The sequence below is a fragment of the Hyperolius riggenbachi genome, chromosome 5, assembly GCF_040937935.1.
Source record: "Hyperolius riggenbachi isolate aHypRig1 chromosome 5, aHypRig1.pri, whole genome shotgun sequence".
Lineage (NCBI taxonomy): Eukaryota > Metazoa > Chordata > Amphibia > Anura > Hyperoliidae > Hyperolius > Hyperolius riggenbachi.
The window spans coordinates 106,429,488-106,446,027 of record NC_090650.1 but is presented as its reverse complement, the minus strand read 5'-3'; the positions used below and the strand labels follow the sequence as shown (position 1 = coordinate 106,446,027).

The 16,540-nt window shown below is 45.7% G+C and overlaps 1 protein-coding gene across 1 annotated transcript in view; it reads left to right on the top strand.

Moving 5' to 3' along the window:
• The window catches only part of TBC1D5 (TBC1 domain family member 5), a 510,822-nt gene that overhangs the window by 453,721 nt on the left and 40,561 nt on the right, over nt 1-16,540 (top strand). Inside the window, exon 18 of the mRNA XM_068238274.1 lies at nt 989-1,088. Within this exon, the coding sequence (XP_068094375.1) occupies nt 989-1,088 (100 nt within the window). The remainder of the gene's footprint in view (nt 1-988; nt 1,089-16,540) is intronic.

Here is a 16,540-nt window from a genome sequence, read left to right as displayed (position 1 = left end):
CTACCCTGCTTCACGCATGCACTCCATAGCACTCTTGCAGCTGGGAGCATTCTGCACCAACGCAGAACTCTCCCAGCCGCGGGAGCACGTGCAGGCAGACCAGGCCTGCGCCAACTGGCCGAAGATAATGGAGCTTCTTTTGAAGGATCCAGGAGGCTTTAGACGTCTTCAAAGGAAGCGATAAGCGTGGAGGGGGCTGGAGAAAGCCCCAGGTATGTTTAAAACTTTTACGTCCTGTTGTCTCAGGTACATTTTGTAGTTGAACTAAACTCAAAACTAAACTTCTTCTCTGTGCTTAAAGATTAGCCACAGCACGATAGCATTTATGGGGAAAAAAATTGTTCATTGGAATTTATGGATATCCTTAAAAAAACCTGAAGGTTTACTTGGTTTCACTTCTGCAGAAGGCAATAAAAGGGTTACGCTTCAGTGTTTACCATAAGAGTACATATGAACCTGCCTTGTAGTTATTTGGCGGCAAGGAGAAGCCAAAAGACGGCTCGACCTGCTCTAGGTAATCTAGGGGAATTGAAAAAAAAATATTTCCCTACTAATTACCTAATTTTACCCATGGCAGAATAATTCAGGGTCCAGCAATATTGCTGGCACCTGAATTACAGTGATTATATGCTGAATGCACCTGTGCCGCTATAGCCACAATTATCATTAAGGCTTGCGGTGGTGCCTAATAAATCGAGCTGAAACGACCTGACTTGCCATATGGAGAGCTGCCTAGGCAGAGCTCTACTGCAGTCTATTCACAGTTCATGATGAGAACAAATTAGGCATGTTAATATGCCTAAACAAACACAGACCACAGAGAAGTGAAATTCTTAAGCAACTTTGTGGAGTAAAGACTTTTCATTGTGTGTTGTGCAAGAGTTCGGGTCAGCTTTAATATCCAGTCATTGTTTAGTCACCCCATAGTTGGAACACCAATATTGATACGGATTTACATTTTCATTATTTTTTCAAAAACTTTTTTCAGGAAGAAGATCTTGAAGCTCAAATATCGTTCCTCCAAGGACAGCTGAATGATTTGGATGCAATGTGCAAATACTGTGCAAAAATAATGAACACCCATCTTGGTAAGTGCTAAACTCTGATTTTAGAACAATGCTGATAACCTTTATTGTTTACTACAATTTTCTGCATCAAAAATACAATTTTCCTTCCTTCTTTCCTGCATGTCTCGTCCAAGGAAGACATACAGGAGTACTTTCTATAGATGGGAGGGTAGGGGGAGCAGTTCAGAAAAGTTTTTTTTTGGGGGGGGGGGTGTCATAAAAGGGCACCATTATAGCCAGGACTGATTTTAGACATAATGTATTACAGCAGAGTCCCCAGTATACATGTGGTTGCTTGAGCAACCAGCTGAAAAAGCACAAACCTTCCTCCTCATTCAGGACAAAATACTTACTAAGCCTCCAGCGACATCCTTCAGCTCCTAGGGAGCTCCTGGCGGCTCTCTGGCATCCTCCATGTACGGTTCCCGGTGTGTCACCTGACCTGCGTCAGGTCACGTGACATGCCATGGGCCGTGCACGGACGCCATAAGGCCGCTAGGAGCTGCAGGAGGCTAGGTGAGTATTTTGTAGCGGCAACCTTCCCCTCCCCTTTTCCCAAAACCCCTACCCCAAAAAACAGTCCCCGTTATCCAATTAGGCCTGCCAGTTAGTTGAGCCCTCAGATTGCCTGAGTTCCGGTTAATGGGATTTTGCTGTATACGGGCTGTCTTTTGCCCGGACAGGTCTACTTTTTCTGACCTGTCCGGGCTGTCCTCCCGGGATTTTGAAATGTCCGGGTGAAGAGAGCGAACACGAGCGAGCCGAGCAATTAGCCACTTCATTGCGGCTCTTTAGTGAGCCGGACTTCCCATCACTAACCTAACCACTATTCTGGGCTAGAGACGAGTCTCTAGCAGGCTGCTCCTCTGGCTGCTCCTGTGAGTCATGAGTCGACTCATGAATCAAAGATTGCTGACCTACAATTTTTGACTCATGAGTTGACTCATGGGAGCAGCCAGAGGAGCAGCCTGTCAGAGAGTCTTTGCAGCACGTGGAACCGGAGAGAGGCAGAGGGCGGAGGCAGAGAACATCAGCGTGGAGGGAGACAGGAGGTGGGACTGGGAACACTCGGAGGAGCAGAGCAGGAGAAGGGTTGTCTATAGAGGGGTGAGTGCTAGATGAGCTCAGAACATCCTCTCTGCCCTAAAAGATAGACAACAGCATGATAACCGTTATTAATTAAAGTCGACCTGAACTCAACATGCTTTCTGCTCTAAAAGATCCACAACTACACAACAGCACAATGCCCTTTATTAAAGTGGACCTGAACTCAGAACATGCTTTCTGCTCTAAAAGATACCTCTGCCAGAGGTAACGGTTCGTGCAGTTATGTGTCGGAGGAAACTGTTGTTCCATTTTATTCCTCAGAGTTAACGGTTGCTGCATTTATCATTTTGACAGTCATTGTTGTCTGAGTGCATTTTGTGGTCTGCCGGCCCTCCACCATGTGGTCTGGAAAAAAAAACAGCCCTCCATGCCCGCAAAGTTGGACAGCACACTGCTAAGGTCTTGTATATTTGGCCCCACCCATGACCACGCCCACATGCTGTTGTGATCGCCTTCTTTTTTGGAAATCAAAATATGGTCACCCTAATGTATTATATAGAAGCACCCTCAAAGTTAGTGTTCCAGATGACAGACATGATAGTTATGCTATGTATGCCTGTAAAAGGGTCACATGTCACTGTCTTGAATAACTGGGAACTGGGACCCATGAATACATTTGTGTTGTTGTCTCTGCCATTAGTGGCCGTAGTTAACCCATTAAGCACTTCATTGACTGCAGTTCTAGGCATGTTAGTTATTTAATCATATTCAGTGTGTGTTCTCTGCAATATGTGGGGTGTATAACTAGACTGCTGTGGCAGCGCATAGCAGAACATTACTTGGGTTCAGGCTGACTCACTAAGAACATATCCATTGTGGCAAAATACTTTTTCTACATCCACAAGAGAGACATGTCTTGCTTTCTCTTTAAGGGAATGAAAAGGGGGATATCTCCTAAAAGGGGACCTGTATAAGACATTATCCACCAGAGAGGCTATGTGGATTTTCTGCATAGTGACCAGAATTCCACCTGGTCTGAATGCCAGGTGGGACCTTGGTTTAAACACCCTTTCTGTCCTTGTTAATTTTTATGATTGTTTGTTTCATGGCTTTAAATATAAAGTATTGCCTAGCCTTGGGGGCTGACCTTATCTACCAGGATTTATCTTTCTATAATCTTCATATCTCCTTTAATCTGATTGGGATGTACCTGTTTGGCTTCCACCTTTCCTGTGTGGGGCCTAGTGTTTGACCTCATTTCAGGGTCTATAGGTAGCCAGACACTGGTCGGTTTGCCATTAGATCGATCAACTGACAGATCCCTATCTGATCGAATTTGATCAGAGAGGGATCGTATGGCTGCCTTTACTGCAAACAGATTGTGAATCGATTTCAGCCTGAAACCGATCACAATCTGTTGAGCTGCTCCTGCCGCCTGTCCCCCCCCCCCCATATACATTACCTGAAGCTGGCTCCGGGTCCTCTTCTCCGCGCTGCACGCATCCCAGCATCCTGCACCGCATCCCAGCATACACTGTGTCACTCCGTGACCAGGAAGTTCAAATAGAGCGCCCTCTATATGAACTTCCTGGTCACTGGAGTGACACAGGAAGTTCATGTACGCTGGGATGGAAGCAGGAACAGAGCGGTGCAGCGCGGAGAAGATGCCCGGGAGCCAGCGTTAGGTAATGTATACTTGATCGGATCGGCCGCCGCTAACGACGCGCTCCCTACCCGCGGGCGATCGACGGTAATTTCCCGCACTGCGCGATCGACGGAGCGATCTGATTTCGGGAGGAAATCGGATCGGCGGGTGCGTTTAGCGCGAACCATTGGCAGCAGATTTGATCCCAGTGATCGAATCTGCTGTCGAAACGGCGGCAAATCGGGCCAGTGTATGTGTTGGCCATGGCTGCCATTGAACAACAGCTGTGATTAAAAGACAACTGAAATGAGAAGAATATGTAGGCTGCCATATTTATTTCCTTTTAAACAATACCAGTTGCCTGGCATCCCTCCTGATCTATTTGGCTGCAATGCTGTCTGAATAAAACAAGCATGCAGCTAAGCTTGTCAGATCTGACAATAATATCAGAAACATCTGATCAGCTGCATGCTTGTTCAGGGTCTATGGCTAAAAGTATAAGAGGCAGAGGATCAGCAGGACTGCCAGGCGCAGGTATTGCTTATAAAGAAATAAAAATAGCAGCCTTCATACCTCTTGAACTTAATTTATCCTAGAAGGACTAGTGGGCCAATTGGTTAGTTTGCCCCCAAAAGCACCAGCCCTTAAAGGAATCATCAGGGAAAAAATAAAAAATCGGCTTTACTCACCTGGGGCTTTCTCCAGACCCTTGCAGCCGACAGTCCCATGCTGACCACTCTGCGCTTCGCCACCGTCCCGGGCTACTGCACAGTGCAGAGGCCAACCGCGAGGTCGTCCTTACTGCGCCTGCGTGAGGCGCCGCCATCAATCATGGTCACGTTGTCTGCGGCGCACTGCGCAGGCACAGTAGTTTCCCTGATGATTCCTTTAAGGCACACCTGAACTGTAGAAATAAAAGTAGATTTTTCTCACCTGAGGCTTCTTCCCATAGTCTGTCAGATCCTTTGGGGTCCTTTGTCTCCCCCCCCCCCCCCTCCCCGCAGTGTAACCTTCTTGATCATGCGCTCCAGCATTGGCACCTTTCTCATATGTGGACTCAGACTTGAACTGATGGGTCTCTGTAACCAGCTCCGAAACCAATGTATCGTGTACCCTTTTTTCCATGTATAACTTTGTGCTATGTTGTGACCTGTGCTACGTTTCTGTCTGACACACCTTGTTAAAGTGGATCCGAGGTGAACTTTTACTCATTGCATAATTGTGTTCCTTTCGCATTGTTTATAGGGCATTCCTCAAGCCAAATACTTTTTTGTTTTTGTTTTAATACTCGAATTCCCTATAAACTAAATAAACCACGCCCACAGGTTTTCAGAGAGCCTTGTCAGTAGCAAGGGCTCATGGGAGCTCAGTCTGGGCAGGAGGAGGAGGTGGTGTTACTAGCCATTGATTTCAGAGGCAGAGGGGAGGAGGGGGATTAGGTTTTTTCACAGGCTGAGTGCTCAAGATACAGATAAGCTTGCCTGTGTGTAATGTTTACAAACAACATGGCTGCTGTCATTGTATCACAGGAAGAAATAATCATTTTCTATTAAAGCTGTTTGCAGCTAGATTTGCTGTGTAAACTATCTAAACTTTAGATAAGATATATAGACAAGTTACTTGTTATAGTTATTTTTTCATCTCGGTTCCGCTTTAACATCACAAGTTAAGGTAAGTGGTGGCAGTGCCTCTCTACTGCCACCAACAGACAATGCTGCCTCACTTCGTAGCAATTTGGCCACCTGAGCACCAATTCAGATAAGCACTACTTTTTCCTAGGGCCGCTTTATAAAGATGGAGAAGGAAGGTTAACACTTCTGTCTCGCTTTGCTGTTTTTGACAGTCATGCTCACATCCAGCAATTTGCTGCCTATCTGCCTCTCTCACTGTTCTAATTTCTGTTTCTGAAAAATGCCTAATTGTTACTATGGAAGTCACTAGCATATCACACTGTAGCTTGGCTGCCTGTAATTAGGATGAATTAGACATGCCACACTGAGCTTTTGTGAGGGAATATTCACTTAACGAAAGCAGCCAGACCGGCCTGGGATTGAGGCGTATCAAACTGCCCTTGAAATCATTATTCAGAGCAGTTCTTTCTATTTCATGAATGCTAGACTTACTTTACTTTCACATATACTTACTCTGTGAAATGTTCCTAGCACCTGCTATTCATGTGCTGCTTAATTTGCTGGCTCTGTTTGAGAAGTGCCTGTCTCTCTGAAAGTTTCATCACCCAGTGATCACCTTACACATGACTATTCTCTGCATCATGGTTTATCTGCGCTTAACCACCACTTGCTCAGTTAACCCTCTGCAGGCTCTCAACCCCTCTAGTCCTAAATAAGCTGACCAACGGCACCAAAGTGAAACCCCTTCTAGTTAAGTGAGTACTCAGCTCAGCACTGTACTAATGCATGTACTTTGCTAAGCATTGGTAATACACTTCAGCTGGATTTCTCTAACTGAGTGGTATGTACAAAGCTAGAGAAAAAAAATCAGATCAGAAATGGACTCTATTCTTGTAACAGCATTTAGCTTATGCTTAGCAAAGACACATGTAGGGCTAAGCCTCCAGAACAGGGGTGTCAAACCCAAATACAAACTGGACCAAGTGAAGGGACAACCTAAGGTCCCGTTCACATTACCAAATGCAGATGGCCGTACGAACACAACGCGTACGAACGCACGCCATCTGCGTTTCAATGCGTTGGGTGGCTGATCCCATTCACTATACTGAATAGGTCAGCCGCGCGTTTTGTTAAAAAATGCGTGCAGCATGCGTTCGTGGACCGCACTGGTCCAGAACGCATGCAGTGTGAACATCAGATCTATGCACTTCTGATGTCGCGCGTTTCTGCCTCCCGCACACGTTGCTGAAAAACGGGCGGCAATGCCTGCAAGGTGAACAGGGCCTAAATGTCTAGTGGTCAACTCCCTTCCTTATAAAATTCCCTGGTGTCTAATGCCCTCCTCCTTCCCCTATACAATTCCATGGTGTCTAGTGCCCCCCACCCTTCCCCTCCCCTATATAGTTCCCTGGTGTTTAATAGCGCCCCCCCCCCCCCCCACACACACACACACGCACTTCTTTGATGTCTAGTAGCCCTCCTCCTTCCCCATTCAGTCCCCTGGTGTCTGGCCCTCCTCCTTCCCCTGTACAGTTCCCTGGTATCTTAATGCCTCCCTTCCCCTATACACTTCCCTGGTTTCTAGTGGTCCTTCCTCCCCTGTACAGTTCCCTGGTATTTAGTGGTCCTCCCTCCCCTGTACAGTTCCATGTGTAATGGCCCTCACCCTCCCCTATACACTTCCCTGGTGTCTAGTGATATCCCCCTCCTTCCCTCATATGGCTTCTCTGGTGATCTAGGACTTCAGCTTCCATATAGAGTGCCTGGTGGTCTAGAGTGCAAAGTGAAGAAACCACTTGCGTGCCAAATTTGATGGTGCCTTCAAGGATCCTCAGAAGCTTTTGGGAGCACTTGTGTCTCTGACTACTACCGAAGATGAGCTGCTCCATACTGTGCAAGCTTGCACATGCACGGTACGGAGATGCCTGTCTTTGGGAGCACTCTGAGACACCAGTCTTCCAGAAGCTTTCCCAGGGTCACCAAAGGCACCATCAAATTTGGCCTTCTGACAGAGGCGTAGCTAAGGTTTTCAGCGCCCGGGGACAAAGACTATTAATGCGCCCCCTAAGGTGAAGGGTCATGACCAAATGTGGGCGTGGTTATGGGTGCTCCACATTTGGTCACGCCCCTTCAAATGTACATGGAGGTTAGCAGGCTCACGCTCACCCACCCTCCCTCAGTATGTACCTTCCAGCATGTTCCAAGACAAATTCAGCAATCATGAGCCCCCCCCTATCAAGACAAATTCCGCAATCATGAGCAAACATGAGGCCCCCAACATGACCAACTCAGCAATCATGAGGCCCCCAACAAGACAAATATAGCAATCCTGAGGCCCCCAACAAGACAAATTCAGCAATCATGAGGCCCCTAACAAGACAAATTCAGCAATCATGAGGCCCCTAACAAGACAAATTCAGCGATCTTGAGGCCCCCAACAAATCCTGAGGCCCCCAACAAGACAAATTCAGGAACCATGAGGCCCCCAACAAGACAAATTCAGCAGTCATGAGGCACATAAATAGACAGCATTTCACATAAATAGGCAGAATGCCCCCTTAATATGGTAGACACCTCTCACCTGGCAGCAGTTCCCCAAAATACACTCAATCTGACAGCAGTGCTTCCCCAAAAATAGGTAGCCCCAGGTCTATAGGTGTCCCCAGAATAGGTGGCCAGCAGTATAGATGTCCACAGAACAGGTAGCCAGGGGTAGAGATGTCCACAGAACAGGTAGCCAGGGGTATATGTGCCCAGTATATGTAGGCAGGGGTATGTGTCCCCAGTATATGTAGCCAGAGGTATATGTGCCCAGTATATGTAGCCAGGGGTATATGTGCCCAGTATATATAATCAGGGGTATATGTGCCCAGTATATATAGCCAGGGGTATATGTGCCCAGTATATGTAGCCAGGGGTATATGTGCCCAGTATATGTAGTCAGGGTTATATGTGCCCAGTATATGTAGCCAGGGGTATAATATGTGCCCAGTATATATAGTCAGGGGTATATGTGCCCAGTATATGTAGCCAGGGGTATATATGCCCAGTATATGTAGCCAGGGGTATATGTGCCCAGTATATGTAGCCAGGGGTATATATGCCCAGTATATGTAGCCAGGGGTATATGTACCCAGTATATGTAGTTAGGGGTATATGTGCCCAGTATATGTAGGCAGGGGTATATGTGCCCAATATATGTAGTCAGGGGTATATGTGCCCAGAGTAGGTAGCCAGGGGTATATGTGCCCAGAGTAGGTAGCCAGGGGTATTTGTGCCCAGAGTAGGTAGCCAGGGGTATATGCCCAGTATATGTAGTTAGGGGTATATGTGCCCAATATATGTAGGCAGGGGTTTATGTGCCCAGAGTAGGTAGCCAGGTGTATATGTGCCCAGAGTAGGTAGCCAGGGGTATATGCCCAGTATATGTAGTTAGGGGTATATGTGCCCAATAAATGTAGGCAGGGGTATATGTGCCCAGAGTAGGTAGCCAGGTGTATATGTGCCCAGAGTAGGTAGCCAGGGGTATATGCCCAGTATATGTAGTTAGGGGTATATGTGCCCAATATATGTAGTCAGGGGTATATGTGCCCAGAGTAGGTAGCCAGGGGTATATGTGCCCAGAGTAGGTTCCAGGGGTATATGCCCAGTACATGTAGTTAGGAGTATATGTGCCCAGTATATGTAGGCAGGGGTATATGTGCCCAGAGTAGGTAGCCAGGGGTATATGTGCCCAGAGTAGGTAGCCAAGGGTATATGTGCCCAGAGTAGGTAGCCAGGGGTATATGCCCAGTATATGTAGTTAGGGGTATATGTGCCCAATATATGTAGGCAGGGGTATATGTGCCCAGAGTAGGTAGCCAGGTCAGGTGTCCCCCTCCCCAGCAGGAGGGGAGCAGCGCAGAGAAGAGGAAGAGCTGCTCTCCCTCCCTCGCTCTCCCCTCCAATTTCCGGGTGGCTGGCAGCGGCGGGCGGAACTTACCTCTGTCTCGTCGCAGCGCCGGATGGATCTGCCACTACTCTGGTCTGGTCCAGACCAGAGCAGCGGCTGCGCACCCGAACTTCCGGCCGGCGCTGGAGCGAGACAGAGGTGAGTTCCGCCCGCCGCTGCCAGCCACTCGGACATTGGAGGGGAGAGCGAGGGAGGGAGAGCACCTAAGGTGAGGGAAGGAGGGGGAGATGGCCCCCCTTCCCCACCGTCCGCACAGCTCTCCCACTTCTCTGCGCTGCTCCTGCTCCCCCCCCCCCCCCCCCCCCGCAAAAAAACAAACAAAAAAAAAAAAACCCCGAAGCTCAGCTGGGCGCCCTTGGGGACCAGGCGCCCCGGGGCACTTGTCCCACCCCGACCCCCCCTAGCTCCGCACCTGCCTTCTGAGGGCTCCCGTAGGAGCCACACCTTTCCCGGGGACAGTGCTGGAACAAGGGGACAGGAAAGGCTCAACAAGAACCTTCTCTCTCAATGGTTATCTGACTTTTTTTTTCCCCAACAGATTTGCTTTAACAGAAAGAAGGGAAACTTACAATAGTGTTTTAATGCTAAAATAGCAGCAGTTAGAGCAGTCATTAAGTTAGGATGGACTGAATGTTGTCAGTCATTCCGGATACTTCTGCTTTAATAAAAGAATGTGGCTCTCCCATCTCACAGTATAGCTGCTGGCAAGACTTAACTAGGAATAGATGTGACTGACGGCTGTGAAAGACACATAAAGCACAAACTAACAGCTCAATCCCCCAGTGTGACAGCTTTGTGCAAGTTTTAAAAGTGGTATCAAGCACTTATTTCTACAACATTTTACCAATGCAACATTTCAGGACATTCATGCAGAACTATTGCAGAGTCATCTTATTTTGTAAGTAGTGAATTTACTGTCAGAACTCATGTAGATTACTACTTTGTGATTAATTTACCACTTTAGCCTCAGCTACAGTATATCTATGTTCTCTGTGACTTCATCTAAGCCAGTGATCTGCAAACTTGGCTCTCCAGCTGTTGAGGAACTACAAATCCCACAATGCATTTGCCTTTATGAATCATTACTGTAGCTGTCAGACTCCTGCAATGCATTGTGGGACTTGTAGTTCCTTAAAGTGACTCTGTAACAAAAATTACAACGTTTTTTTCTACCATCCTACAAGTTCCTAAACCTATTCTAATCTGTTCTGGCTCACTGCAGCACTTTGTACTATCACGGTCTCTGTAATAAATCAATGTATCTTTCCCCTGTCAGACTTGTCAGCCTGTGTCTGGAAGGCTGCCAACTCTTCCGTGCTGGTCTGTTCCTCTATGCACACTCCAGTGTGTGTTTTATTTACATAAGCCAGCAGCTTCTCTGCTATCTTATCAGTGATAAAAGAGAGCTGGATAAAAATCCTCCTCTGTTAGGCTGTGAAAGTAGCTGGCTGACACATACTGAGGAATTACAAACACAGGCACAGGCAGAGCTGTCTGCAGGAAGCCTGTAATGTTCAGTGCATGAGAGAAGAAGGGGACAGAAGGTAAACACACAAATGATCTTTTGAGATTCAAAAGGAAGGGTGTATACAGCCTGCTTGTGTATGGATGTATTTTCTATGTGTGGACATATTGTACATCAATCTACTTCCTGTTTTGGTGGCCATTTTGTTTGTTTATAAACAAACTTTTTAAAAATGTTTTTGACTACTTTTAATGCGGCGGGGAGCGGCGAAATTGTAACAGAGGGTAATAGGAGATGTCCCCTAACACACTGGTATGTTTACTTTTATACGATTTGATCAATACAGATTCTCTTTAAAAGCTGGAGAGCCAAGTTTGCAGATCACTGATCTAAGCCATGGGGACTTAGATATACTACGTCTTGTAGCTGAAGCACAGCTGTGCATGATTGGGCATTTTTCCTGTGCACAGCTCTGACACTATCTGATGCAGCACTAATTGGTGAAAGGGAATATATGTCCCCTGAGCCAATAAGATTGATTTTCACCATTAAAAATACTTTTATTTTCTCAGTTCACAGTGAAATATACACACTGTAGCATTATTTCAGAATCAAATATCCTCACCATAAATTGTGCCAGATCACATTCTAAATAAAAATAGCAAAACAAAATTTGTGCTTTTTTTTTATACGGTGGCATTTTTATTTCTATACTGGAATCGGTAAAACTGAGAAATAATGTGTTTATTTCTATTGTTTGCTCATTTTCAAAATTGTTCTAGGGAAAAATGACATACAATGAAAAATCTAGTTTGTCTTGAAAAATATATGTGTTACGGCCAGAACCAGAAGTCTGGCCACTTCGGGTTCTGGCCGGGCAAAAACGCAAAGTGGCTGTGCCCCTGTGGCCAGTGGCCAATACTCCCAGCCACATAAATGACTTGCTGCGGCCAAATAATTTAAAATCCCGGCGTGAATTAACTCCCCTGGCGGCATGGCAATGTGTCAGATGAAAACCAAAATAAATCCACTACGCTCAAATCTAGAACTCTTCTCACAAAGATACGTCAAGCTTCCCCAGAGTGCAACTCCTATCTTACTTGGGAACCAGTAAGAGGCTGTAAAAAACAGTGAGAAAGGGGAAGACAAGAGAAGCGCTCTCTGGTGCATTAACTTTTTAATATGCTTCCTTTGAGCAAATATAATCACACGTACAGTGTAAAAATAGAATAGTGCACTTATCACACTGAAGAGGCAGATCCCCACGTCCTCTGGATGTTAGTTCCGTCCTGTGCTTCTCCTCACTATGGCCAGTAGCGGGGGAACCGGTCGGTCTCAAGCGGCGGCGGATCAGAGAACACGGAGATGCTGATGGCAGCTGCCTTGCGCCTATTGCGTCATGACGCGTTTCGGTGTTCCACGCCTTCGTCGGATCTGACGAAGGCGTGGAACGCCGAAACGCGTCATGACGCAATAGGCGCAAGGCAGCTGCCATCAGCGTCTCCGTGTTCTCTGATCCGCCGCCGCTTGAGACCGACCGGTTCCCCCGCTACTGGCCATAGTGAGGAGAAGCACAGGACGGAACTAACATCCAGAGGACGTGGGGATCTGCCTCTTCAGTGTGATAAGTGCACTACTCTATTTTTACACTGTACGTGTGATTTTATTTGCTCAAAGGAAGCATATTAAAAAGTTAATGCACCAGAGAGCGCTTCTCTTGTCTTCCCCTTTCTCAATGTGTCAGATGAAGCCGCCTTTTCGGCGCTGCCTCCTCTCCTCCCCCTGCCCCTCGCATATGCAGCTGCGGCAGCCGGGAACCATGCTTGTCCCCTATAATTCGTAGCGGCAGGGAAGCAGAGCGGGAAGGCTGCAGACATTGCTTCTGCCAGCACCCGCTCTGCAGAGGTAACGAACGGCAGGATTCCCTGCCGCTGCAAACGACTCTGGGGACAAGCGTGTCCCCGGCTGCCACAGCTGCATAGTAGAGGGGCAGGGGGAGGAGGCAGAGCCGAAGAGGCGGCTTCATCTGACACTTTGCCGTGCTGCCAGGGGAATTAATTCACGCCAGGATTTTAAAACATTTTGGCTGCAGCAAGACATTTATGTGGCCGGGAGTATTTCATTTCTAACACTGACCGCAGGGGCACGGTCACTTCGCTTTTTGACCGGCCAGAACCCGAAGTGGCCAGACTTCGGGTTCTGGCTGTAACATATGTATAATTCGTTTAGGTGTCATAAGTAGAGATAAAGTTTTTGCTGATTTACCAGTTACCAACAATGTAGCATATTAAAACGTCCTGTTTGAGCCTGTTAACGGCAACAGGATGTTTTAATAAGTCGCTCGTTCCCGCTGCTCCGCATGTGTGCGTACCGTTTCCATCGGGACTCCGTGTTAAGTGATTGGGGAAAAGGACTCTACCCAATTGCAATGCCTGGTATGAATGGACAAGACCGCAATCAGCGGTCATAAAACAGGAACATCCATTCATAAAACAGGAAGCCATCACAGTGTAGTTAAATGTAAAAAAAAAAAAGTGAACACTTCCTATAAAACGGGAAAGTGTTCACTAGCGCCATCTTGTGGCCCAAAACTAAAATTACACATACAGGCACACACATACATACTCAATATTATTAAAATTAATAACTTACACTTCCAAAGCGCCCCCCCCTCCCCCCCCCAAAAAAAAAAATCACTTGAAAAAAAAATCAGTAACAAAAAAAAAAACATAAATAGTTGCCTTAGGGGAGCTTTTTTTAATCTATATTTTATGAGGGGAAATTGCTTTTACTTTACCACATAGGGGCTTGTAATTATGGACCGGACAATAAAAACAAAGCAGAAAAATAACACCTATATTTCCAAATAATATATATATATATTGTCGCCATACATCGTGATAGGGACAGAATTTAAACGGTTTAATAATCGGGACAACTGGGCAAATAAAATATGTCGGTTTTAGTCACAAGAGAACGTTAATTTTAAAACTATAATGGCCGAAAACTAAGAAATTTTTTTTTTTTTTTTCATTTTCTTATTTTTCCCGTTAAAACGCATTTAGAATAAAACATTTCTTAGCAAAATGTACCACCCACAGAAAGCCTAATTGGTGATGAAAAAAACGAGGTATAGATCATTTTGTTGTGATAAGTAGTAATAAAGTAATTAAGGAATAAAATGGAGAAGCACTGACGGGAAAATTGCTCTGGTCCATTAGGGTAAAAACCCTTGGGGGTGAACTGGTTAAATAGGGACATAGCTAAAATGTCAGAATTGCTGTTGTCCATAAGGGGGAAACAAGGTCTGGATGCAGAGTGGTTGAATAGGTAGAAAGTAAGAAAAATCTGCCCCATGGAGGGAGGGGGAGGAGGTCCCTCAAACAGGACACCCACGTTATACATATGGGGGTACAAGATGAAAATGAAAAATCGAGAACGTTTTGCTAATTATGTTCTGAATAAAATGGCATGTTTCTATATTATCAAAAAGTACATGCTGTACCCGTTAGCATTTGCTAATGATGGCTTAAACAGAACTCATAATACTCAACATTTTCTACAATATAAAGGAGGTTTGTCTTTAATCATGACCCAAAGACCACTTCACGCTCTCGATAACTGAGCACTCAGGTTCAGCTAATCCTGTATTTTCAATCACTGCTGTTTTCATGCTATAAATACGTTGTTATAGAGCATTTGCCACACAGACATGTCACGCAAAGAAGCTGTGATGTTGTGATCATACTGGGAACATTCTTACGTTGCTGTAGTCATTTCTGAAAACATTCAGTAATGGTACAGCACGATTCCTGGCTTGCATACTAGTAAAATCTGCAATCAGTACTATTTAAAGTAGTCACAGTAAGTCACTTGAGTTATTTTCCATTAGCTGGGCGCATCCACTTGGTGGCGATAAAACTCCACCAGAGTTGCATCTTTCCCTACTATCCATGGCGGCCTGGGGGGGGGGGGGAATAGTAATTAACGCCACCTGGTGGTTGCGCCCGGCTAACGGAATAGTACCGTAACTTGTTTTTCAGCACAGATCTAAGTTAAGGTAATGTTAAAGTGCAACTTGGGTTTATGATATAAAACTTTAAAGAGGACAGTTGGTGAAAGAATAAGCTTATGCGAGAGACTTTAACATAAGGTTCTCTATTACTGCTACACGGATTGGTAGGTGATAGAATGAATCACTCAGCAGCTCACTTGTAATTGATTCATGTCTGAAACTCTTCCCCCCCTCCATCTGTAAGATGACGGCGGCCATTTTCCTAAAGCTTTTTAACCACTCCCACCTTTGTTTCCGTAGCTGTCCCAGCTCCACAGCCATCAATTAGACGGTGGCTAGTGAGCTGGGAGTGGGCCGGGATACCCCAGGTAGGGGTGGACACAGCTTCAGAAGAAAAAAACTGCCACAGCAGCTTTGCTGAGGAGGGGGCGGAGTTTCTGATATTAATGAATTACAGAAGAGAGAGTGAGTAATTAACCTTACCACCCACTGATCTGTGCAATAGCAATAGAGGGCCTTACATTGTTTTTTTACCAGTGGTCCCCCTACATTTTTTATTTTATTTTATAACTGGCAATGTGTCAGTCTAAACTCTCCTTCTTCAGGTGCCAAGCTTTCTGAAGTTACCACACAACTGATAACCCACACTAATCATATAAAACACACCTCCAAGGGGGCAGGCCCACACTTAAATGGGAACTTCAGCCTAAACAAACATACTGTCATTAAGTTACATTAGTAATGTTAATTAAAATAGATAGGTAATATAATCTCTTACCCACCCTGTTTTAAAAGAACAGGAAAATGTTTGTGATTTCATGGGGGCAGCCATTTTTTTCATGGGGGCAGCCATCTTTTTGGTTGAAAGGAGCATCAGACACAGTTCCAACTGTCCTGTGTCCTGACCACCCCACCCAGCTGCGCGTGCTAAGCTTCAAATCTCAAATAAAAAAACAAAAAAAACAAATTTGCACCAAAACAGCAGAAGTAGAACAACATCAGACATCCCATCATGCTTTGCACAGCATCAGGGGAAAAATGCCTGGGCAGTTTTCTTCTGTGCAGCTAAAAATGAGGCTTGGGTAAGAAAACAAAGTTCTGATGCTGTGAAACTGTTAAAGAAACACCAAGTCTTTTCAGTGCTGCCGAGTAGATTTTTAGTCTGGAGGTTTGAATTTAAAGACATATTTCACTTTAACAGGTAATGAGATAGCAGAATTTCCAAGACACATTTTAAACTAAAATCCTCATTCAGCCACTCAATGACCCCAGTCTGTCAATTCAAAAATACTCTACACATCATCTCTGTACACCATCTCTATTGAATAGAATTCTGACCCGGCTCAAAAAAGGCTCTTTCTTCCATGCCTGCTGGCTGCTGCACCTCACCTTACCCACTAAAGCGATGAGTCCAGATATACTGTATAAGATGTGTATGCACAGAGATGGATGAAGATGTAATGGAGCCCTAGGCAAGGTAGTAGGTTTGGGGCCCCCGTGTGGTCCTTCTGGTAAGCTGAAGTGGCAAGAAGTCAAAGAAGGTAGCAGATGGGTCCCTTGACACCCACTAAGCCTCAAGCACCTGCCTAGGTTGCCTAGTGAATGATCCTGCTCTGTGTATGCATGTTGCCTTCTCATACATTCTAACTATAAAATAAGCAAAATCAAGACTAGGAGAAATATATATTCTTGAATTTCTTCCATTTAAAGAGATGATT